Genomic DNA, 26,463 nt, shown 5'->3' on the forward strand with positions numbered 1-26,463 from the left:
CTGGCTTCGGATCGGCGCAGCGCACCAGCCGTAGCGGCCATTTGTGGGGTGAACCAACGGAAGGAAGACCTTTCTCTTTGTCTCTGTCTCTCTCTCTCACTAACTCTGCCTGTCCAATAAAAAAATAATAATAGGTACAGTGAGCCTTCTATATATGTGGATTTTTCACCTGTGGATTTGACCAACTATGGATCAAAAACATTTGACAAAAAAAATGGTTTCATACTGAACATATGTGGTCATTATCCTTGTCATTATTTTCTATGCAATATAGTATAATGACTTTATAACATTTACATTGTATTAATTATTGTAAGTAATCTTTAGATGACTTAAAGGATATGGGAGAATTACCCAGGCTATATACAAATGCTACACCATTTAAATATAAAAGACATGAGCATCTGAAGATTTTGGTAACTGTAGAGGTCATGGAGTCAACCCCCACCAGATACTGAGAAGTGACTTTATATAAATTTGAGAGCTGTACTGTCAAAAATTTCAAACACTAGCTTTAAGTAGACATATGACTATCTTAGACTGAGATGTTCTTACTCTAAAGGTGAAATGTATATCACATTTACAGGACTCAGTGCACACAATCTAGTTAACAATACATCACTAGTACAACATTTTTAATGCCTTTGAGGAAAGAGAGCACAAATGGTCACACCAAGGCCCTTGAGCCAGGATCAGCAGTTCCTGCACAAAGCTGTTCGACCCATCTGAAAAGTAGGCAATGCAAATTCTCAGTTGGCTACACTGAGTTTCCAAGGGAAGAATACTACTAACTGTTCACTCCAATAAATAAAAATTGCATCACCCCCAGCCCTGCGAGTCACATAGTGAGATCTCCTCACTTCCTGGCTAACTGCAAACCCTCAATAATCTGTCACTGCCTACCAAGAGCTGAGTCTACTCATTTAGATTGTATCACTTCAGAAAGCAGAGTTAGCTTGTGCCCATCTGTACAACTTTCAGAATGTCAATGATACCTTTTTCATATCCCTGAATTTTTTCAAAATAAGAGGAAACCTAAAGTGGGGAAGGTCTCTGCCAGTCCAAAGGCACCTTTCATCTGGGAGAGATAACAGCTATAAGAGGGAGTTAAGTGATCATCATAAAATCTAGTATTTGAGGAAATCTAAGGATAAATAAAAATACCACACTACATAGTATGTTACAGAACTTACCTTCAGAACTTAACTTACAGAATTGCTTACTATAAGAAACATGTAAATAACTAAAAAGTTGTAATCAATTGTTATTTATTAAATTATGGTCCCACAAAACACTGAAGATCTTTGGATCCCACCAAGGTGTTCTGCTGGCAAAACCAATCTGTGGAAGTCATGTTTTGATATGCAGAAAAAATTTCAGTTCATGTATAGAATTTTCTCCATTTCAGGTTTCTTTGGTGACAAACTCCCCTTAAATCCTTTAGTGATGCCTGGCAGACACTGCTAGTGTCATCAGTGGCTTGATTTTGTAAAAAATTATTTATGTATTTAAAGGGCAGAGTTACAGAGAGAGGGAAACAGAGAATGGCTTGATTTTGCTTGTGGTCATATACTTGTGCTTGCATTTTAATCTGCTAGTAAAATTTCCCTTAAGTCATAGGATGAAATAAAGCATGTGTTTCCAATCCCATGTGGAAGAGCCACTGCCTTCACAAGGGAAAGTGGTGTGGGTAAGGGCAGGAAATGCAAAGCAGAGAAATCATAACCTGAGGTAGTCTGAGAAGCAGAAAATTGAAGACAATGAAGCCAAAAGGAACACAGCTCTCATAATCATTTACTCCAGAGTGCAAGGTATGGATAGGAAGCTAGGAGAATAGACAGCATGAGAGAAGGGCTTAAATTTTTATTTTATTTGAGAGAGGTCCCATCTACTGGTTCACTTCAAGAAATACCCACAAAGGCTGGATCTGGGCCAGGACTGAGGCCAGGAGTCAAGAATACAATCCAAGGGCCAGCGCTGTGGCACAGTGGGTTAAAGCTATGGCCTGCAGTGCCAGCATCACATATGGATGCTGCTTCAAGTCCTGGCTGCTCCATTTCCAATCCAGCTCTCTGCTATGGTCTGGGAAAGCAGTAGAAGATGGCCCAAGTCCTTGGGCCCCTGTACCCACGTGGGAGACCCGGAAGAAGCTCCTGGCTTCTGGCCAACTGGGGAGTGAACCAACGGATGGAATCTCTCTCTCTCTCTCTCTCTCTCTCTACCTCTCTTTGTAACTCTGTCTTTCAAATAAATAAATCTTTTAAAAAAAGAATACAATTCAGGGAGTGGCATTGTGGCATAGTGGGTTAAGCCACAGCTGGCAATACCGGCATCCCATATGGGTACCAGTTCAAATCCTGGCTACTCCACTTCTGATCCAGCGCCCTGCTAATGGCCTGGGAACGCAGCAGCAGAAGATTCAGATCCTTGGGTCCCTGCACCTATGTGGGAGACCTGGATAAAGCTCTGGCTCCTGGCTTCAGCCGTGGCCATTGTGGCCATTTGGGGAATGGACCAATGGATCTATCTCCCTCTCTCTCTGCAACTGTGCTTTTCAAACAAATAAAATAAATATTTTTTAAAAAGAATATAATTCAGGTTTCCCTCGCAGGTGGTAAGAACCCAATTACCTCAAGACATCATTGGCTAGGAACCCAATTACCTGAGCCATCACTTCTGCCTCCCAGGGTCTGCATTGGCAAGAAATTGGAGTTAGCAGCCAGAGTTAGGAATCAAAACCAAGCACTCCAATATGAGTTTCTTTATTTAAGATTTATTTATTTGTTTATTTGAAAGAGTTACAGTGAGAGAGATCAGGGCTGGGCCAGGCTGAAGCCAGGAGCCACGAGCTTCATTCGGGTCTCCCACATGGGTTCAGGGGCTCAGGCACCTGGGCTATCCTCTGCTGATTTCTCAGGTACATTAGCAGGGAGCTGGATTGAAAGTGGAGCAGCATGGACTTGAACCAGTTCCCATATGGGATGCTGGCACCACAGGCAGTAGCTTTACCCACTATGTCACAGTGCCAGTCCTGGGACATGACTTTCTTAACATATGTCTTAACCACTTGACTAAATGTTTCATCTAAAAGCTTCTGGATGTGTTAGGATGCCCCTCTATTTACATGAGGTTCAGGGTATATTGAGGAACCAGATAAAAATGCTTATAGAAATTAGATTAAATTTACTAGAATATTTTATTGAGTTCACAGAAAGCATCCTGACTTCCAAGTGAAATGTCTTCCAGATTTGAGGAGTACCAACGTTAAGTTATGGAGAAAATAGACATAGGGGGTCATTAATAGGCAATAGTACTCTGGGAGTAGTCTTAATTCTTGAAAGGGACACAGTGGGAGGAAAAGCCTCGGTTCTAACAACATCCTTCTTAGAGTCTCTATTAGGGGAATGATCTTCGTTTGGTTCCCTTGGTGATAGAAATCACAGTGATCATACTGAGTCATTAAGATGGCTCTGAGCAATATGATTGCTATTTCTGGGAGCCAGTGCTAAAGAGGCTATAGTCACAGACCTCAGAAAAGCAAAGCAACACTAACTGCAGGTCCTTTTCAATTCTACCAGTGAAATACAGGCTTATAATGTTGGATATATCCCAGAGTCAAAGGGAAACAAAATTCTATCTGGGTTATCTAGTTTATTTAATCTATAAAAATAGCTTAAACTTATGAGTCTCAAACTTCATTTCTTTTAGCCTGAATTATCCTGTTTGCCTGTCTTCATGGAGTAAACAGATGGCTAATCAATTAGTGTGCCCCTTACTTGGTGCTGTATCTATAGCACTCAGTAGTGTCTAAGTGCTATAAAGGTTGCTAAACCTTGGCAAACATTTTTGCAGGGGTGAGAACTGTCCAGCCTGTGGACCATATAAGGCCTGTGAAATCATTTGGTCTGGCCCTGCCAAGGCAACCACAGATGGGACTCCAAATTCAATAAATCTATAGCAGGCTAATTTTTAAATTGATAATTTTGTATGGCCTGCAAATGATGTTATAAATATCCAAATGGCTCTTGGCAGAAAAAAAGGTGACCCACCCCTGATTTATTGTGTTAATAAATACTTGGGTTTAGGACTGGCATTGATCTTAGCAGTTGCCATGTTTATCCATCTCAGTTTGCAGAAAAAGAAATGAAGACATGAAGAAGAGGTAATGTGACTTGCTGGAGTTCATGCTTTCAGTTAATGGCACAGCTGGGACTATAATACAGATTTCCTAATTCCCAGAACATTGTTTTCTAAAGTCCACCATTTTACACATAGAGATTTGTGCCATTATTTCCATATAAGTGCACTGACCAATTTTTTCATTTATTTTGAAGTTGTACTATGGTATTATTTCAAGTCTTAATGTTGTGTGTTGGGGCAGGCAGAGAGAGAGAAGTAACTGATTTCTCAGGAAACATGACCTTGTACAAATTAAAACTCTTGAGATGACAACAAGGGTGACCTGGTTTTAGAGAACCTGATATGCAAAATGAGAAAATTGCAAAGCAGTCATATTTAAGGTGATTTTATTGTAAGGGAATGTTCAGTAGAAGTTCTTGAGTACATTTAAGTATTTAAGATCATTACTTGGCAGAACTCTTCCAGGACAGAGAAACAAAGTTAAAATGTTAAGAGGACTTGCCAAATGAAGACCAAAAAGGTCAAATTATCATCTTAGAAGTAGGAATGGAAGTCGTGAAGAAATGGAATCTGTTTGATGAGAACTCAGTTTACCCTGAAAATGTCAGGGCCCCAGTAATCAGCCCAGTGATTAAATGGCCTTTATCAGTCACAGAGAGTAAGTAGCACTACCACTTTTCTAGTCACTGATGCTTAAACTTAGATATCATCTTAAGATCCTCCCTTTACCTCATTCCCTATATCTACCCATTACCAAGCTCTGTTTTTGATCTCTTTGAAATACCCATAACATTTTCCTCTTAATTCTGTCAGCACCCAAAATGCAATCGCATTAATTTGTAGCAAGAGTCCCATTCTCTCCTATTCTAGGTCACCATGGGCATAGCCATGGCAGTCACCTTATAACATACAGCTTTTCTGATCACTTGCTTAAGAACCTAGAGGGGCTCTGCAGTGACAATAACATCAAGCCCTAGCTTCTCAGTCTTCTCAGTCAGACGTTCAATATGCTTCAAAAACCAAGCCTTGCTTATGTATTCCTACATTCTTCCCTCTCTTTCCAAACACTGCTCTACTCAAGACACTGCCAATTCTCACCCTTGACTTCCACCCCATCCCAACATATAACAGAAATATTCCAACTTCTACACCCCGCCTATCACAATCCTACCCCACCACGAAGGCTCATCTCAGCTTTACCTCTTTCATATACTTTCCCTGCTCACCCTTCAGTAATTCCAGTTAATCTTGATCTTCACAATTTAATTAGTGTTATCTTTGCTCCAGACAGTATCTCCGTCTTGCTTGTGTAGAATGAAAAAAATTACCAGGTAAAATTTCACTTAACAAAAAGTCCTACTGTGAAAATGAGCATGGGCAGATGTTCATACAGCCCAGGGTGATTCTCTGTTACTATAACAAATGCCAGGTCATCAGTTAAAGGGGTCCACATAAGAAAACAGAGTCACTTCTATTTCATGGGATTTCTGATATATTTTCTTTCCCCTTTGAAAGCCATTGCTGATAAATTAATAAAACAATTTCAGAAAGCAGTTCAACAATGATATTGAGAGCTTAAAATGCTCCCAGTGTTTGACCCAGTAATTTGACTTCTGGGAAGCTATATTGAACAAATAACTCTGAACATATATAAAAGATCTTTATAAAAGTAACTATCACAGCTTCATTTATAATAATGAAGATAAATGTGATCAACTTGAAATATCACCAAACTGAAGACCAGTGAAGTACTCTATGGTATATCTGACCTGACCCAATGAAATGTTACATAGTCATTTAGCGTGATATGTTAACCTATGATGGTATAAAGTGTATTGCCTCAATGTCACCTCAGGTTCACTTTGCCACAAGGGAAATCGGTAGTAGGAAGGGCAGGAGTGCAAAGAGATTACAGATCACTGTATGTGAAAAATTCTTACAAGATATTCAATAAATAAAACTGGATAGAAAAACATATATGAATAATGATCTTATTTAAATGCATGGGAGAAAAAGACAATGTATTTCTTTATTTCAATCCATTTCATTTGATTCATATGAGAATGTACTTATGATTTTATTGTTTAAATACATTGCTGTAATTTTTATTTTGAAATGATTTCAGAAATATACAAAAGGTGTGAAAATAGAACAACAAACTCTTGGGCACCCTCCACTCAGATTACCTAATTATTATCACAAAAAATATTTTTGAGAAGGCTGTCATCCCTACTTGAGGAACATTGTCACTTTAGATTCCAAAGTAAATGAGTGATAGAAGGAAGTCAGACACTCATTACTCAGGGTCTGAGGGATATGGAATAAAAAGCCACCATAGAACTAATAATCAGATGCAAGACTTTGAATCAATTGCACTGCCTATTATTTGCTATAATCAGTGTCACTCAATTCTGTCTTTCCTTTGACTACTTCAAGGAACATCATGCAGACAAAGTGATAATGAGTGGTGAGCAACAGATTGAAACTACCCCATACAGCTGAATGACTTGAGGGAAACAAATATGTATTTTTCACTCATGCCTTCACCCTAATGAAAATAAAAGTATTTATTTAATCCAGCTGCTAGTGGTTCTACAGAACTCCCCTGGATATCAAACAGAGGTAGAAAAAGAGCTTACAAAAAATAAAAGTACCAAATGCCCATAGTCATGAAAATGTTATACTAATTAAAATACCTGATTTTAAAGATAGTTACTACATATTTTTACCCTATAGTTGAATACTCTCCTGTATTACAGGCATTTTAGAAGTAGAGGAGACATTTAGGTCATCTACTACTGTCCAACAGAAATTTCCACAATGATGAACATTTCTATATCTACACTACATAATACAGTAGCCATGAACTACATGTGGTTGTTAAGTGCTTAAACTATGGTTCATGAAACTGGGGAACGAATTTTAATTTATCTAAATTTTAAATTTAAACAGTCACATGTGGTTAGTGGCTATTGTATGGGACAGTGGAAGTTAGACCCTTCTCCACCCTAAGTAGAAATTCCCTCTCCAATTTCCCTGAGCAATTTGTACTCTCCCTGATGTCCAGATTCATCAGCTCCAGTTAAAATTTATAATGAAGGTACTCAATCCCAGCTGCATGTTAGATTTACTTAGAGAGCCATGTTAAAATATCAATGAGGGCATGGTTAAGCTGCTGCTTGGGACACCCATATTCCATATCAGAATGCCTGCTTTAAGTCCTGCCTACTTAATGCCTCTGATACATCTTCATGATTTTTAAAGATTTACTTACTCATTTGAAAGGCTGAGTTAAAGAGAGGAAGAGACAAATGAAAAGAGAGAGAGAGAGAGAGAGAGAGAGAGAGAGAGAGAGAAAGAGAGAGATTCTCCATCTGCTGGTTGATTCCCCAAATCTGCCAGGGCTGGGCCAGGCTGAAGCCAGACACCAGGGAACTTCATTTGGACCACCTGCTGCTGCTTTCCCAGGCACATTAACAGGGAGCTAGATAAGAAGTGAGTGGATACCCTTATGGAATGCCAGCACGGCAGGCAGCAGTTTAACCCACTGTGCCACAGTGCCTGCCCTACTCCTTCATGTTAACGCAACTTGGAGGTAGTAAAAGATGGCCAGAGTATTGGGGTTCCTCCCAACTATGTTGGAGACCCAGATGGAGTTCCTAGCTCCTGGCTTCAGCCTAACCTAGCCATCTATTGCAGGCCTTTAGACAGTGAACTAGCATATGGAAGATACCTCTCTCTCTCTCTCTCTCTCTCTCTCTCTCTCTCTCTCTCCCTTCCTTTCTCTTTCACTGTCATGGTGCATTTCAAATAAATAAGTCTTTAAAAATTAAAAAAGATATATTAAATGAGGGAGATAAAGTGACCCAGGCATGGGTATTTTTTTAAGATCTCCCAAGTGGATCTAATGGACACCCAAGGTTGAGAACCTCTGGTCGATATGCTGATTAACTCTCAAGTTCAGGTCTCTAGCTCTCAAGAACAACCTCCAGATACTGACTTGATCTTGCCTCCTCATGTACCAACAAAAACTTCAAACATCAACATATTCAAAAGCGGCATTGTCTCCCACTGCCTTTCCTTGAATCCTTCACCTTATAATTATGGGATTTACTTCTACCATTTGCTATTTGTTTTCTATAAGTCTTATGTATTTTTTGTCATTTAAGTCCTTCATTACTGTCTTCTTTTGTGTTTGACTTTTGTAATGTATCATTTCTGTATTGTTTTTAGTTATTTTATTTCTCTTCTAAAATGGAGAGAGATGGAGAAAGGAGAGGAGAAAAGAGAGTGCTTTCATCCACTGGTTAACTGCCCAGATGGGTATAAAACCAGAGCTAGCCGAGGCCAAAGCCAGGAGCCTGGAATACCATCCAAGTCTCCCACGTGGGTGCAGGGACCCAAGTACTTGGGCCATCTTCTACTGCCTTCCCAGGTACATTAGCAGGGAGCTGGGTAGGAAGTAGAGCAGTTGAGACCCAAACTGGTGCTCAGATATGGGATGCCGGTGTTACAAGCAGCAGCCTAATGCTGAGCCATGCCAGCCCCTAGTTACTTCCTTAGTGGTTATCATGGCAGGTATAATTATCATCTTAAATTTATTTCAAATTAGTTTTAATTAATAACAATTTAGCTTCAATTACATAATAAACTTTCCTTTTTCAGCTCCATTACTTCCTTTCTATGTTGTTTTTGTAAGAACTTAGATGTTTATGTCATATATCCACTAACATAAATGAATAATTTATGTTTTATGCATTTGTCCGTTAAGTCAGATAGAAAAAGTAAAACTTAGAAACCAAAGGTACTAGAATACTGGCTTTTAAATTTAGCTTTGTAATTCTATTTTCAAGTGTTCTCTACTTGTTCATATGGCTTCAGATTGCCATTAAGCCTGAAAGTTTGCCTTTATCATTTCTTACAGGGCAAGTTTATTAGTAACAAGTTCCATCATATTTTGTTTATCTCAGCATATCTTAATTTTGTCTTCTACTTTAAGGGTAGTTTTGGAAGATGTAAATTCCTGATTTAGAAGATTTTTAATTTTGTTTTCTTTTGCTATCATCCACAGCATTTTGATCTCCATGGTTTGGGAAGAGAAATCACATGTTAATCTTATTGAGGAGCCCTTTAATGTGACAATTGACTTCATTAATGGATTTCAATATCCTTCTTTCATCTTTGGCTCTTGAGAGTTTGATTATAGTATGTCTCAGTATGGATCTCTTTGAGTTGCTCCTTGGAATTCTTTGAGCCACTTGTATGTATAGATTCATGTATTTCTTTTTTTTATTTCTGAATTTGTTTTTTTTAACTTTTATTTAATAAATATAAATTTCCAAAGTACAGCTTTTGGATTACAGTGGCTCCCCCCCCCAATAACTTCCCTCCCACCCGCAACAATCCCATCTCCCCACTCCCTCTCCAATTCCATTCACATCAAGATTCATTTTCAATTATCTTTATATACAGAAGATCAATTTAGTATATATTAAGTAAAGATTTCAACAGTTTGAACCTACACAGAAACACAAAGTGTAAAGTACTATTTGAGTACTAGTTGCAGCATTAATTCACATTGTATAACACATTAAGGACAGAGATCCTACATGGGGAGTAAGTGCATAGTGACTCCTGTTATTTATGGTGTTAATAATAACCCTAGGCTCTTGTCATGAGTTGCCAAGGCTATGGAAGCCTTTTGAGTTCACTAACTCCGATCTTATTTAGACAAGGTCATAGTCAAAATGGAAGTTCTCTCCTCCCTTCAGAGAAAAGCAGGATACACAGCAGACTCATAGACTGGCAGATGTCCTAAACAGCACTCTGACCTCAGAATCAGTCCTTAAGACATTTGGATCTGGCTGAAGATCCCATGAGAGTATTTTAGGCATGGAAAGCCAAGACACTCTGGAAAAAAAAAAAAAAACACCTAAATGAAAGAACTCTGTAAGTGAGATCCCAGTGGAAAGAACGGGCCATCAAAGAAGGAGGTACCTTTCTCTGAAGGGAGGAGAGAACCTCCACTTTGACTATGGCCTTGTCTAAATAAGATTGGAGTTGGTGAACTCAAAAGGCTTCCATGGCATTGGCAGCTCAAGACAAGAGCCTAGGATGATTACTGACATCATAAATAAGAGTGTCAATTGTTAAATCAACAACAGGAGTCACTGTGCACTTACTCCCCATGTAGGATCTCTGTTCTTAATATGTTGTACAATGTGAATTAATGGTATAACTAGTACTTAAGCAGTACTTTATACTCTGTTTCTGTGTAGGTGCAAACTGTTGAAATCTTTACTTAGTATATACTAAACTGATCTGTATATAAAGATAATTGAAAATGAATCTTGATGAAGAATGAGACGGGAGAGGGAGTGGGAGATGGGATGGTTTTGGGTGGGAGGGTGGTTATGGGGGGAAAAAACCACTATAATCCAAAGTTGTACTTTGGAAATTTATATTTATTAAATAAAAGTTTAAAAAAAAGAAAAGTAAAAAAAATAACTGCATTCATAGGATAAATTCTACATGGCCATAGTGTATTATTCTTCAAATACATTACTGGTTTCAATTTGCTAACACTTTATTTAGAATTTTTGAAGCTATTGTCATCATTGAAATTTGTCTATAGTTTTCATTTGGGGATATCTTTATCAGATTTTGGCATTAAGATTATACTAGCCCTGTAGAATTCATTGAGTGTTCATTCTTTTTGTATGATCTGAAATATTTCAGTATCAAGAGAACTGACTGCATTTTTAAAGTTCTATATACAGCTAAGAAACCACCTGAGCTAAGTGACTTTTAATTGGTATATATTTCAAATTGTTTTCATTTACGTTATGATGATTAATCTGTTCAGCTTTTCTATCTCTGTGGTTTAATTTTAGTAACTTATATTTTAGAAATTGCTCTCATTTAGGCCTTCAGCTTCTTGTAACAGAAAAACATGACTAAATATGGGTTAACAAAACAGGGTGATCTCATACAACCAGAAGCCTAGAGGTTGAGTACCTCTCTGATTGATTAGTTCAGTGGTTTAAAGATGTTATGAAAGATCCAGTTTATGCCATTCTCAACTTGGAGGCTGCATCTCTTAGGTTGGTTTTCCTTGGAGTTCCAAGATGGCTACCTAAGTCTTAGTACTGCATGCAAATGACAACATCCAGAAGCAAAAAGTGAAATCTTTCTTCTTTTCTATCTCTTTTTAATAACAAAGAAAACTCTCTCAGAAACCCAGCCATAATCGAATCAAATACCCAAATCTAGGTCAAGCCTTAGCCAAAGAAATGTAGTCACCCAACTGACGTACCTTATACCAATTAAGACTATTTGCTTAAGGTGAAAGAGGGGCTTCTTGCCTGAGTACATTGCATGGTAGAGGTGAGGTTCAACATACAAACAAAAGCCAGGCTATGCCAACAGAGCATTTCATCATCTATGAACCTAGCATGATTGTGTGTAAATAATCCAATATGCATTTATTGGGAGCCTACTATATACCAGATTCTGGGAACACAGTAGTAAACTTGATTGATGTAGTTCTTGCTATTTTGGAGTTTACATTTGGGTTGAGAGAGCCAAATGTCAAAGTAGTAAACAAAGAAAAATATGGTCAATTCAAATAATAAGCTCTTGGTGGACTTATCCTAAAGAATGTCAAGCCAAGATAATGAGACAGAGTGACATGTGTGGGGTTTGCAAGAGTTGTCTTGGGAAGCTTCACTGAAGAGATGACATTTGATCTGAAACCTACATGATAAGAAACTGAAGATCTATGGGAGAGGATTGTAGGCAATAAACCAAATGTACATATGCCCAAAGGGATTACATGTTCGATATGTTTGAAAAACAGAAAGATTGCCAATGTTGCCTTAAATATCATTGTGGTTTGTCTACCCACACCTGCACATGTGCTATATCCACTACCTAGAATGACAACCCCCCCTATATTACCTTGAAGCAAACTCCTCCCATGCCTCCAAGACACAATACAAATATAACTTCCTCTGTGATACTTTCACTTCCCAAGTGCAATGGAACACTTCTTCCTCTGTGTCTACTATACATTAGGAATCCTATCAGACTATAGTACATTTAACTTATTTATATTTGTGTCTCTCCTTCTGGACTTAGAGCTGCTTGAAGGCAAGGGTCATGCCGTGTGTGTGTGTGTGTGTGTGTGTGTGTACTTGTGTTCCTAACTACCATGTGCTATGAGTTTGACAAATAGCAGGTGCATAGAATATACCAAAAAAATCTTCTACTTTGAAGTACTTAAGAATGTCAGAAGCTTGACTCCAATTCCTCTGTACCACTTACAAGCTGTGTGACTTTAAAGAATTTGTTTAATCTCTCTGTGCTTCAGGTTCCCTACCTGTAAGATGGGAAATAATAATGGTAACTGCCTAAAAGTGAGAATTAATTTAAATAGTGTATGTAAAGCAACTAACACAATATCTTGCTCAAAGTAGTGTTAAATATTTTTATTTATAAATTACTGAAATTGTTGAATAAAGTTTTTACCCTGAAACACAAAGTATATCACTGACTTTTAAATGCATAGAATCTAAGAGAGAGAGAGAGAGATGGAGAGAGAAAGAGAGAGATGGAGAGGGAGAGAGAGAGATAGAAAGTATAACTAGAAACTGACATTAGAATGTTCCAAAATCTGGAAACTAATATGGAGAAGCATTGAAGAAACTGAGAATGTAAATTCTAGAGTAAGGGAGATTTGGGCAAAGGGAAATATTACTGTTGACATTAAATTTTTGAGGGTTTTTATGTGTAAAAAGGAGTGCTTCATTTGATGCTGCTCTAGAAAACAGAAGTAGGGCTAGGGATAAAAGTTGTAGGCAAGTAGATTCAGCTGGACATAGAGAGGCATTTGCTAAAAAGTCAGTGCTCATCATGCAGGGAGGCACTAGTGAGTTTCCCACTCTTTGGAGGTACTTGTTAACTGAACAGTCTCATAAAATGATGCTGTCAAGGAGAGTTCTTTTTAAAACTGAGATCACTCTTATTGACTTTTGGGGTCTGTTGTGGGACATTCAAGATCTGGAGCTTTCAGAGTAAGATTAGTGTTACCACAATAAAATTAGAAAGTTATCAAAGTGGTAATATGAAAGGAACCAAAATGCTCTCAAAACTGACACCCACAACCTTTCTCTGACTAGCCTACCCCTGTGCCTTTGCACATGAAGTTTCCACTGTAATCACTCTTGGAACTGGGCAGTGAATGCCCCATTCCAAAGTAATTTTTTTCCTGGAGGAGGTATGGGTTTAAGCCACTCAGCCATTACCAACAGCTTCTATCACAATACCTGGTATATAGTAAGAATTATTTACTGAATTGCTAATTTTGGGCCATTCACCTTTTAGATTATACTTATCAGATTAAATCTACTTGCCTTAGAAAGATCTTGAAGAAACGGATGATTGGATGGACAGACAAGCTTGGTAATGATGATAAGTTACAATTTCAACTCCAAACTTCATGGTACACAGTGCATGAAGCCATGAAAGCTACACACAGAAACAAAGTCCCTTCTAAGGCAAATTTTTTCCAGTTAGGTATAGAAAGCCAGCCTTTCTTCCTTATAGATAAAGTCATGTGCTGGGCAATGATCTGAGCTGGGATTTGGCAAGGCCACTTTGTGCCCTGGCCTTCTGCCCAGTCCATTGATTTAGCTCTTTAAATCGCATCATTTAAGCCCACAAATGTCACAGATCCCATTAGACAAACTCCTCTGGCCAGCAGCAAAGAAAAGAGAGAACATGATAAGCCCTCTGAGGCAGCCTGTTAGACTGTTCTTAATCTTTCATGCTCGGGGGACTATACTGGGAGTGGGGCTCATTGACAGAGCAGCATGAAGCACTGGCTGTTTTTTTTCCTGCAGTTAAGTCTACCAGGGTTCTTCAAAACGTTCATGGAAAATGTGCAGTATGTTTTAATTTCATTTTGTCCATGCATGTTTTATTTCCATTTTTAAAAATGTAGTTGAAAGGCAGAGAGACTGAGAGACAAAGAGAAATCACCCATATACTGGTTTACTCCCCAAATGCCCACAGCAGGGGCTAATCCAGACCAAAGCTAGGAGCCCAATAACTCAATCTGAGTCACCTATGTGGATGGCAGGGACCCAGCTACCGCCTCCAGGGTGTGTATTAGCAGGAAGCTGAATTCAAAGTAGAGCCAGGGCTCAAGCCCAGTCACTCCAATGTGGGATACAGGTATTTTAACCGCTGTACCAAATACCCACCACTTCATGAGTATTTTACAGCCCCCTCATACTTCAATGTTTGGCTTAGGTTAATAGCAGATAAATGCCTTCTGCCAAGTACAAAGGTAAATGGTGATGAAAAGGAAACTTCCCAACAATACATCCTCAAGAGATGCCAGGAAATCCATCATTAGTTGTTTATCCCCAGAATAAGGTAGAGTAGGATGAACAGTAAGCATGTACAGCTGGAACTGGTCTCAGAACCTGGAGTGACACTGAGGTCAAAGCTCTAAGTGAGAGTCACATTTCTCTAGCTATGGGGATTGGAAGCAGACAGGGAACTAGACAAATCGTTAGACATCTATGTGAGCCTGCTACACATTGGCAGATGATTCATGGGATCCACTTCTGTACCATTCTCAGTGGAGAAGGTGGGCATCGCTACTTAAAAGAGGCTTCCAAGGCTGCATACCAAGGATCTTCTTTCCCCTCCAGCACATCGCCTCTGTCCTAGCCTGGCATCGCTCTACTTCCAAGGTCATAGCAATTATCCAAATGAAGGAATCCACACTGAGATATTACTGACTGTTAGCCACTTGATTTATTACTCCTTCCAAGGCTAGTTTGCAGGTGTTTTAAAGGAAGAATGACTGAAATAGTAAAATCTTAGGCAAGCCTCTGGAGGTTTTTTTTTCTATAGAAGAATACTCTGAAGCCTTTCATAACACATCCCAATGGAAATGAAATACACCAGATTAATTCCAAGAGCAAGATATGAAAACTAAAACCAGCCTTTGAATTGACTACATATCATCCAATTATAACTACCTCACATTTCAGATTACCCTGGTTTTACTGCCATCTCTTTTCACTACATTAACCCATGCCTCTGGCACATAGTGAAAATTCAATGAATGGTAATGTTTGTTACCTTCATTATTACTAGTAGAGGTAATAGTAATAATAGTGCCATCCCAGTACCTGGCACTGTTCCTGGGACATTACTTAAAACTCTAACAATTATTTTTATATCTCTATTGCCCTAGCTCCTGGCATAGCGCCTACACAAAATAAGGCACTAACTGAGTTGGTTACCTTTATTTTCAGCTTTCCCTGGGACACATTTTTCCTCTGTTTACCAACAGCTTTGCCTGACTAGAGTATTCATAACAATGATTTTCCTGTAGCAATAATACTTAGCCTACCACCAGTTACACCATCTGAACCAACATTCAGCTTTTTCTTCTGTGATAACCTCTTACATGGCAAATTGGCAACAGCAATAAGAAGAAGAAGAAGAACAAGAAGAAGAAGAAGAAGAACCCCTATATCTCATTATACCCTAACAATTAATCACTACCACCACCCTGTTCCCACTGCTGCCTCCATCCCATCTTCCAGTGAGGCTGTGCTCAATCTTACCACCTTTTCTCCTAAACTCTGTGGTGCCTGTGCTGCCTTCACATTTTCAGATTTAATTTATCCTCCAAGAACTAGCTTAGGAGCACCACTTCCATAAAACTTCCCTAAGATTTCTTGACCTCTCAGAGCCCTTCCTGAAATTACAAAACACCAAATCAGTGCCACCAATTTAGTATCTCATTCCATGACTGCCAACCCTCTTCAACTAAACTGGTTTTTCTTATTAGACACCATTTCACTGAGCACCCATCATTCTATACCCTGGGTGACTGCTGCAAATGAAGAAATCAAAGTACTCTGACCCTAATTGTAGGAAACACACATACAGTTGGCTACACTTATAGAAATGTGAATAAAGTACCCATGGAGAACTTGGAAGGAGTTTGGCTAACTTCCTGGGGACACTTGGGAAAAGATTCATAGAGAAGGGGACCTCTGAACAAGGTGCTAAAGCATGAGGAAGAGTTTGTTAAGTAGAGAGTGAGATGAAGCCATGTGCAAAGGCATGCTCATAAAAGGGCAACCCAGAAAACGTGGCACAATACAGCTAGAACTTAGAGTGGCATGTAAAGAAAGGCAGGAATATCATACCAAGTGGACTCATTCATTCATCAGACTGGTATCACCAGGATGTGCCAGGCACTGGACTAGAAGCAGGTGCTAGAAAAACAAGTCAGATGCAATCCCTGTACTTGAGCTTTAAGGCTTAGTTAGACATGAGAGAAAATTACCAAGTAATATAAAGAACTAGATAACTACAAATTGCAATAAACAGAGAGGAAGAGGGCAGAGTACAATGGAAGGAGGAATATGAAGAAACTTCCCTGGAGAAGGTGGTTAATGGGGGCAACTCCTGAAGAGGTCAAATTTTGGTGAGGCCTGAAAGATGAAAAGCACTGCAGAAGAGTGTTTGAGGCCACGACTGAAGATCTAAGGGTAGGAAAAATCTTGGCATGTTGAAAGAATCAAAAGCTAAAGGGTGAGGACTGAGGGTGAGAGAGTGACTTCAAATGAGATTGAAGAGGAAATTATAAGCCAAGATCTTTTGGCCTCAGAAAGGGGTATTAATTTCATCACAAGAGCACCAGGAAATAAATCACAGGGGAAGGAAATGGGATCAGATCTGTGTTTAATGAGATAACTTGGGGGTGGGGTGGAAGATGGTCTGAGGACCACAGAATGGGTCAGGATGATTAATTCCAAGGCTGTTGTGGTAATCCATGTGAAGTGTCATGAAGGCAAAGATTTATTCTTTCAATATCCTACTTCCCCCAACCCCCCCACCCCCAGTTACAAGCAGAGTGCTAGGCTCACTGGAGGCTTTCAGTGTACTCATATTGATTAACTAAATCGAAGCTGTATTGGGTTGTTGAGTCACTTCAGGAGGTCACATGGTCTCTTCCTTCCCCGTTTCTGTTTATATCATAGAGGCAGAGAGGTAGTTCTACAATTAGTATTATTAAAGTCATTTGTTGTTGAGTGACAAATGCTTCCTTTAAGTGCTGCTTTCCTTTAGTCACTGCTGAGTTACTTGCAAGTAATGAAAGAAAATATCAGTACTTCTCTGAAATAGCCAAATAGCACCCTGCTCTCCTGAGATTTGGATGCAGAGAGAAATTTGTCACTTGGATCTGTTCAGGGTAAGAGACAACACTCATCTTCAAACACTTAGCTTCCCAGAAAATCACAAGGACATGAATTGCAAATGCCACTTGATATAATAATATATGCTTCTGTTTCTGCCAAAGCAGGGGTATAATTACCTGAAAGAGTAAGGTAAATGTTTGTAGAAGCTTCATGTCTTCATCTTCTCTTACATCCACAAGATCAGACAAGGGGCTCTTCATTACATTTCCATTTCCTTTTGCTGGCAAAACACTTTGGTAATGAGCCCTGAAAAAGGTTCATCCTAACTCCTAACTTTAGCCTTCACAGGTCCTGAAGACAGCAGGGATGGGAGGGAAAGAGGAGTCAGATCTGAGATTCATTTTCTCCCCTTGAGGAAGCTCATGACTCCTATCTCACCAGGCAAGTATAAGGAGTCAATGAGGAATTTGCATGAATTTGATCTGTAAACTTACCAGGCAAGAGAGCTCTATATGGTGATTCATTCTACATAAGTGAAGGCAAAGACTGTTTTTTATCCTGGTCTCCGAGATAAAGTTTAAACAAATTGTAGGAGCTCAATAAATGGGTTTTTATACCAAAATCAATTCTATCAGATGTAATCTGGCTTTAGATGTGGTACAAATAAAAAAGACCATTCACTTCTCAGATTTAAATAGATTCTCAGATCTGTTAACTTCTTGGTGTGGAATGGTGGAGAAAAAAATAGGGATAGGCAGAGGGTATAAACACTTAATGCTTATCTTTTGCAGATGACTTTGGCCAATTAGAATCAATACGCTTCAACTCTCACCCTCGCCCCCCACTCCCCCCAACAACCACCACCATGAATCACAGCAAGAAGCAAGGATACAGTTAGCAAGAAAACAGGATTTCAATCCAGTTTTCTAGACAGTTGCAAATGAAATCTGTATAATTAGTACAGATCCACAGACTTGGATTCAAAGGAATCTGGCTAAAGATGAGCTTCAATTACACATTGCCAATCACAAGTATTATCCGTGAGTGTTTTCAGACAACAGAAGGGAAAGAAGGAAGAAACTAGTTTGTGCCACGTCTTAGGAGATTCATCCTCTGCTAGTTGTTTTGATAATGTAGCCCTTATTTCACTCTCACAATAACTTTACAAGGTAGGAATTATTCTCTAGCGTAGACGTGGTACATAGTAAATAGTCACTAAATGATAACTGCTGGTTATATTAATATTGATAATGTGAGTCGTAACAAATGAAGCACAGAGGGCTTAAGTAACTCACCCAAGGTCACAGAGCTGCTAAATGGTAAAACCAAGGTCTGAACCTCAGGTCTTTATGTCTCAAAAACCTGGGCTTCTTCTGCTATATCACTTTGCCTCTACAACTAGCTTCTATAACTGGTCACATGAAACCTTCAGGCATCTAAGAATATTTTTTGTCTTCCTCTCTTTCCTCACTCAGCTTTCGAAACTGATATGAACCATGGCCCAACTCTACTACAAAAAAGTCAACTACTCACCATACCGAGACCGTATCCCCCTGCAGATCGTGAGGGCTGAGACAGAGCTCTCTGCAGAGGAGAAGGCCTTCCTCAATGCCGTGGAGAAGGGGGACTATGCCACTGTGAAGCAGGCCCTACAGGAGGCCGAAATCTACTACAATGTCAACATCAACTGCATGGACCCTTTAGGCCGAAGTGCTCTGCTGATTGCCATTGAGAATGAGAACTTGGAGATCATGGAACTGCTGCTGAACCACAGTGTGTACGTGGGTGATGCGTTGCTCTATGCCATCCGCAAAGAAGTAGTGGGTGCTGTGGAGCTTCTGCTCAGCTACAGGAAGCCAAGCGGAGAGAAACAGGTAAGGAAAATCCCTACAGGCTGGGAAAGAACTAGGGGCAACACAGCACCAGCATCAGAAGCCTTGAATCTAGAGAAGGTTAGGTAGTCTGGAAGTGCAAGGCCCTATCTCAGAAATTGCATCCATGATCTCAGGTGGTATCCTAAATCTGTCCTGTGTGGCTTGCGCTGAATTTATCATGCGCTTTTTCCTTCTTAGTGTTTGCCAATATACATCCAATACTTAACAACTCAAAGGTATGCTCTTCACTTCCAGAATATTCAGCCTCCTTCTACCCAACTCTCCCCTGTTTCTCTTTTAATTTTCTTTCTCTACTCAAAAGCCAACATTGTAGAAAAGGAGAGACTAAACGCAGACCTGGACTTTTTCCTTCTCACCAAGCCCTCCTGAACACAAAATAGGAAGCTTTTAAACTTTAGTGCCACAGTGTAGATGCAGATAGATCTAGGGCCTCATATATTTTCCTGGGACCTAGCATGTGACTGCATTCCACTCCTAGAAATTTGGGTTTTTTGTGTCTATGATTCTCATATTCTCCAAGGCACCCAGATTCTATATTCTCTAGTTATCTTTGATTCTTCCTTCTCCTTGGCCTCCATGGCCAATCCCCAAGTTCTGTGGTTTCTTCCTACTCAATATCTTTTACATACTTTCCTTTCTAGCCTAGCTCTCAACACTCTCAGAGGCTCTGGTTCTCATCCACTCTCTCCTAAAATAGTAGCTCTCAAAATGTGGTTCTTTGACCAGCATATCAGCATTGTCTGGGAAAATTATTATAAATGCACATTCTCAGGCCCCACAACAGACTTACTGAGTCAGAAACACTGAGCCCTAACAAGACCTCCAGAGGATTCTGTTACACTTTCAGCTTTAAAAGCCACTGTCCTAGACTAATATTAAAAACCTCCTAACTGTCTTCCTTGCCTCTTGCCTCTTCCCGTCTCTCAAGTCATCCTAAACAATGGTGTTGGTTTATTCTCCAAAAAATAATATGATGATCCTGTTATTGTTATCCATCCCTCAATAACTACAATGTCTCACTAGAAGAGAAACCAACCCAGGAATCCTGGCATTCAACAACCTTCATGTAATCATGTTTTCCAGTTCATTCTTCCCCTAAACACCCCAAAAGTCAAACAGGTCTCTTCATTGTCTCTTTTCTTCAGGAGAAAAGCGTTATGCACACAATAGGGACAAAGAAACACTGAACCATCAAAAATGGAATATCTCAATACATTCCAAAAAGTAGAAATAGTACATATCAAAATCAAAATTGCAATGTACTTAGAAAATCTTGATATTATAAACACTCAAATTGAAATCTTACAAAGCTGAGTCATCAGAAATGCATAGCTGTAACACTTGCATAAATATACAAAGAGGAATGAAAATTTTTAACTTTTATTTAATAAATATAAATTTCCAAAGTACAGCTTTTGGATTACAGTGGCTCCCCCCCCCCAATAACTTCCCTCCCACCCGCAACCCTCCCCTCTCCCACTCCATCTCCCATTTCATTCACATCAAGATTCATTTTCAGTTATCTTTATATACAGAAGATCGATTTAGTATATATTAAGTAAAGATTTCATCAGTTTGCACCCACACAGAAACATAAAGTGTAAAGTACTGTTTGAGTACTAGTTATAGCATTAATTCACATTGTACAACATATTAAGGACAGAGATCCTACATGGGGAGTAAGTGCACAGTGACTCCTGTTGTTGACTTAACAATTGACACTCTTATTTATGGCATCAGTAATCACCTTAGGCTCTTGTCATGGGTTGCCAAGGCTATGGAAGCCTTTTGAGTTCACCAACTCCAATCTTATTTAGACAAGTCCATAGTCAAAGTGGAGGTTCTCTCCTTCCTTCAGAGAAAGGTACCTCCTTCTTTGATGGCCCCGTTCTTTCCACTGGAATCTCACTCGCAGAGATCTTTCATTTAGGTGGTTGTTTTTTTTTGTTTGTTTGTTTGTTTGGTTTTTTTTTTGTTTTTTTTTGGTTTTTTTTTTGCCAGAGTGTCTTGGCTTTCCATGCCTAAAATACTCTCATGGGATCTTCAGCCAGATCCAAATGCCTTAAGGACTGATTCTGAGGTCAGAATGCTGTTTAGGACATCTGCCATTCTATGAGTCTGCTGTGTATCCCGCTTCCCATGTTGGATCGTTCTCTCCTTTTTAATTCTTTCAGTTAGCATTAGCAGACACTAGTCTTGTTTATGTGATCCCTTTGATTCTTAATCCCTTCGTTATGATCAATTGTAAACTGAAACTGAGCACTTGGACTAGTGAGATGGCATTGGTTCATGCCACCTTGATGGGATTAAATTGGAATCCCCTGGCACGTTTCTAACTCTACGATTTGGGGCAAGTCCAATTGAGCATGTCCCAAACTGTACATAAGAGGAATAAAATTAAAGTATGTTATAACTCATAGACTAAGAATTGGAATTCACTGAAAAGAAAGGAAGATAGATTCCACATTGTTTGAGTGAAGGGCCTGAATCTCTACTCATCCTCATCAGCATTTAACACAGTGCTGAGAGTAGATACCTTGGAACTTTTGTTCACTGCAATATCACATCACCAGGAAAGTTCTGAGAACATCACAAGCACTCAATATTTGTTTAATGAGAAAGTAATATGCAACCAAACACTGTGCTGAGCAACTAATATAACTTACTTCATTTAATCCTCTTTGTAACTGTGTTAGATAGATGCTAACTATCATTACCCCATTTCACCAATGATAAAAATTGAGTCATGGGATGGTTAGGTCAGTGGTCCAAGATCACAGCAAATATCAGAGCCAAGTTTCAAGTCCAGGCAGTCTAGCTCCTATACCAACCCCCCTAGCCACTAGGGAGCACTGCTTCCTTGGCATTCTGAGTAAGTCTTAGCATTCCCAGCACAACAGTTCTGAAACAAGGTAGATCAATGGATGAACTCACTGAAAGGATAGACTTGAAAGATCTGTATGAACAAGAAAGCAGAGAGCTTTGTGTTCCTTATGCAGTCCATCTCAACATCCTCATCAAAACATATTTGTTCTGTGCCCTCATTTCCCCAGAGCCCTGCTAAGTGCTTGGGTTACTTAATGTGTTAACCTGCACTAAGATTTACCAACTGCCCTGGCCCCCATGAGTCCATTGCCCTGCCCTCAAGATCCTACAGTCCATTGGCTCTTCTCTTTACTTGACTCCAGCCACACATCATGTTGTACTGTTGGTTAGCCTTACATTTGTAAATGTCTTCTTTCTATAACTAGATTGTTTCTGTGTTAAATTTTTTATTTCATTTATTTTAGTTAAAAGGCAGAGAGTGGGTCAGCGCTGTGGCATAACAGGTAAAGCCACCACCTGCAATCCCATATGGGCACCAATTCATGTCCTGACTGCTCCATTTCTGATCCAGCTCACTGCTAGTGGAGTCAGAAAAGCAGCAGCAAATGGCCCAAGTTCTTGTGTCCCTGCTACCCATGTAAGAGACCTAGAGGAAACCCCTGGCTCCTGGCTTCAGTATGGCCCAGTCCTGGCTGTTGTAGCCATCTGGGGAGTGAACCAGTGGATAGAAGATTCTCTCTCTCTCTCCCTCTCTCTGTGACTCTGACTTTCAAACAAACAAATCTTTAAAAAAAGTCAGAGAGATAGAGACAAAGAGATGTTTCATCCATAGGTTCACTCCCTAGATGCTTGCAATAGCTGGGACCAGGCCAGGTTGAAGTCAGGAGCCTGAATCTCAATCCAGGTCTCCCACATGGGTGGAAGGCACCCAAGTACTTGAGCCACCACCTGCTGCCTCCCAGGATGCACATCAGATCTTGAATCCAAGCACTCCAGTATGGGATGCAGGCATCCCAAGCAGTGTCTTAATTGCAACCAATGCTATATTGTTTCTTAAATGTGAGACATGGGGGCCAACATCATGGCACAATGAGTTAAGCCACTTCTTGTGACACTAGCATCCCTGGACTTGGTAAAGCAGCAGAGGATGGCCCAAGAACTTGGGCCCCTGTCACTCATGTGGGAGACTCAGATGGAGTTCTGGGCTCTTGGCTTCAACCTGGACCAGCCCCAGCCATTGCAGCCATTTGGGGAGTAAAACAGTACATGGACATCTCACCCTCCCCCCACCACTTCTGCCCTTCAAATAAATAAATCTTTTAAAAAATTTAAATTTGAAACATAAAACTAATGCCTGTTTCCATGCTTCTTCCAACAGTACTAACGCAGTGCCTAGTACATAATGGGTGATATATAAATACCTGCAGAAATGTGAAGGAGTTAAGCATATAGCACACAGCTTGATTGAACAAGAGCTTCTGCATGTTCATATTTAGCCCTATTTAGCTTCATAATTGTTTTGATAAAGAGTACAGCACAGGGCAGTTTCCAAAAAGAGGACTAGGAATGCTAACCCTAGTTCAGTTTTGAAATTAGGCCAAGTCCTTATTTGATGGCCCTATTTTCACCATATTTCTCCAGTGCTCTAGCCAATCCTGAGGATCTATGAGTATGGATGCCATATACCAGGTGAGGGTGGTTAAGCCAACACTTGTGACACTGGGCATCCAATATGGGCTCCAGTTTGTGTCTTGGTTGCTTCACTTCTGATCCAGTTCCCTGCTAATATGCCTAGGAAGGCAGCAGAAGATGGCACAAATGATTGTGACCCTGCACCCAACTCAGATGGAGTTCTGGGCTCCTGGCTTGGGCTTGGCCCAGCTTTGGCTGTCGAGGCCATTTGGGGAGGGAGCTAGCAGATGGAAGATTGATCTCTCTCTCTCCCTCTCTCCCTCTGTGTGTGTATGTGTATGTGTATGTATGTTTGTGTGTGTGTGTGACTCTGCCTTTCAAATAAAATCTTTAAAAAAAAAGAAAAGTACCAGGCAAACTTACACTAAAGCACATGCTAAGACATGATCTCCCTTGGGGAATGGTAGTGCCTAAGTCACAGGAATGAACCCTAATGGTAGAAAGTTGGACATATGGAACCTGAGTGAAGCTATTTAGGGTAGGAAGTCTTTTACCAGGATCCTTTCAGACACACTACCAACATAAGACCTCTTCTGTCCATACTCAGATGTCATACCATATGTACAAGCCTAGAAAGCCATTGGCTCCATTCCTGAGTGTCTTCAGCAGTCTATTCCTCCATTTCTTCTAACCCCCCTACCCCCACCACAAGCCTCTGTGAAACTTCATTTCTTCCACTGCTCTGACAATCACTGTGATAAATCATGTCAGTAACTATAACAATAGGCTGCCACAATGCTGAAGCTCTGTCTTTCTGGCAGATTGAAACAATGTTTATTTAAGTGGGAGCAATCAGGTACTGAGCAAATACAGGCCTCTTGAAGGACCTTGGGTTCAGCTGGGCAGACCACTTTCAGGCAGACCACCCTTCCACCACATATTGGAACAACTGCTCTTTCACCACTGAGGTCTTGCCCCATATCACAAGGGGATTGGCCACAGCTGACCTCCATCAATTTGGAGAGGATAAACCACTGCCATGCTTGGCTTTACTTAGCAAGGACTTTAGATCCAGGCTGGCAGCAAGACCCCCTCTGTCCCATCTTTACCCCAATGCCCTGTGCTTTTCTTTCCCCCTCCTTTAGCCTACTAAAGCTGCTCTCAGACAAAGATCAGAAACTGTGTCACTCATTCGGCGACCTGCATTTTTAAATTTTAAATTTATTTATTTGAACAACAGAGATACAGAGATCTTCCATCACCTGATTCACACCACAAGTGCCAACAACAGCAAAGGCTAGGCCAGGCAAAAAAAAACCAGGAGGCTGGAAGCCAGTCTGGATCTTCCACATGGGTAGCAGGGACCCAAGTACTGAGCCATCACCTGCTGCCTCCCAGGGTGCACATTAGCAGAAAGCTGGATCAGAAGCAGAGGAGCAGGGGCCAGCATTGTGACATACCAGGTTAAACTGCTGCTTGCGAGACTGGAATCCTGTATCAGAGTGCCAGCTGGAGCCCAGACTGCTCTGTTTCTGATCCAGCTCTCTGCTGATATGCCCAGAAAATTAGCAAATGGCAGCCCAAGTATCTGGGCCCCTGCCACCTATGTGGAAGACCTGAATGGAATTCCAGGTTCCTGGCCTCAGCCTGGCCAGTCCTCACTGTTGGGGCCATTTGGGGAGTGAACCAGTGGATAGAAAATATCTCTCTCCATGTCTCCATTTCTCTTTGCACTCTGCCTTTCAAATAAATCAATGAATAAATAAATATTTTTTTAAAAAAGCAGGATAGATGGGCCTCAAACACAGGCAGTGATGTGGGAAATGGGCCACCCAAACAACATCTTAGCTACTACACCAAATGCTTGCTCAGAGACTTACTTTTGTAATAGGGAACAAATGCTAAAGTAAAAACGGTAACACTCTACCAGATAGAAACCTTTGTGCCTGACCACTATGTGTGTTACTCTGTAATTTTATTGGTACTCCAGAAATCTGACCCTCTTGGGCCTCCCTTCCCGCCCCCAATCACTATGGCATATTTCCTCAGGGGTAAATTTTAGTGACCCTGGGCATTTTTTCCCATGGGATAAACACTCTTAAATTAGCCTCAGAATTCAAAACTTTGGGGCAGCGTATGATATAATACAAGCCTATTTATTAAGATTTTCAAAAGCATTTTTTTTGTAATAGTAACAGAAAGTTTCATCTGCTGGTTCACCCCCCAAATGCCCCCAACAGCCATGACTGTACCAGGCCACAGCCAGGAGCTAAGAATTCTCTGTGAGGATTTCATATGGGTGACAAGGATCCAAATACTTGGGTTATCATCCTCTGTCTTCCCAAGCATGTTATCAGGGAGCTGGACCCGAAGCAGGGGAGCTGACTCTACACAGCCCTCTGATACAGAATGCAGGTATCCGGAGATACAGCTTAAACCACTCTATCACAATGCACACGCCTAATGCCAACATATTTCTTATCTATTATGCTTGCTACCATCAGGCTGCTGCGTTTGGGAACCCCTAGAGGAGCAAGGCCAGTAAGGGGAGCAAAACCAGCTACAATCAAGAAAGGAGATTCATATCTGTGTGTACTCAAAGCCAGTTCCAAAGCAGTTGTTGAGTGTATAATAACCTTGTCCAAATGAGCCTTGTTGCCTATCTACAGAATCAGAATCTTGAAGATTAGGCCTGAGATCAGTGTTTTAACAAGTCCAGCTCCACCTGTTTCTCA

General features: G+C 40.3%; 1 protein-coding gene across 1 annotated transcript in view; it reads left to right on the forward strand.

The window, feature by feature from the left end:
* The window catches only part of TRPC5 (transient receptor potential cation channel subfamily C member 5), a 324,899-nt gene that overhangs the window by 151,550 nt on the left and 146,886 nt on the right, over window positions 1–26,463 (forward strand). Inside the window, 1 exon segment of the mRNA NM_001082779.1 lies at window positions 18,851–19,249. Coding sequence (NP_001076248.1) covers window positions 18,872–19,249 — 378 coding nt within the window. The 5' untranslated portion in view covers window positions 18,851–18,871.

The sequence above is a fragment of the Oryctolagus cuniculus genome, chromosome X, assembly GCF_964237555.1.
Source record: "Oryctolagus cuniculus chromosome X, mOryCun1.1, whole genome shotgun sequence".
Classification (NCBI taxonomy): Eukaryota; Metazoa; Chordata; class Mammalia; order Lagomorpha; family Leporidae; genus Oryctolagus; species Oryctolagus cuniculus.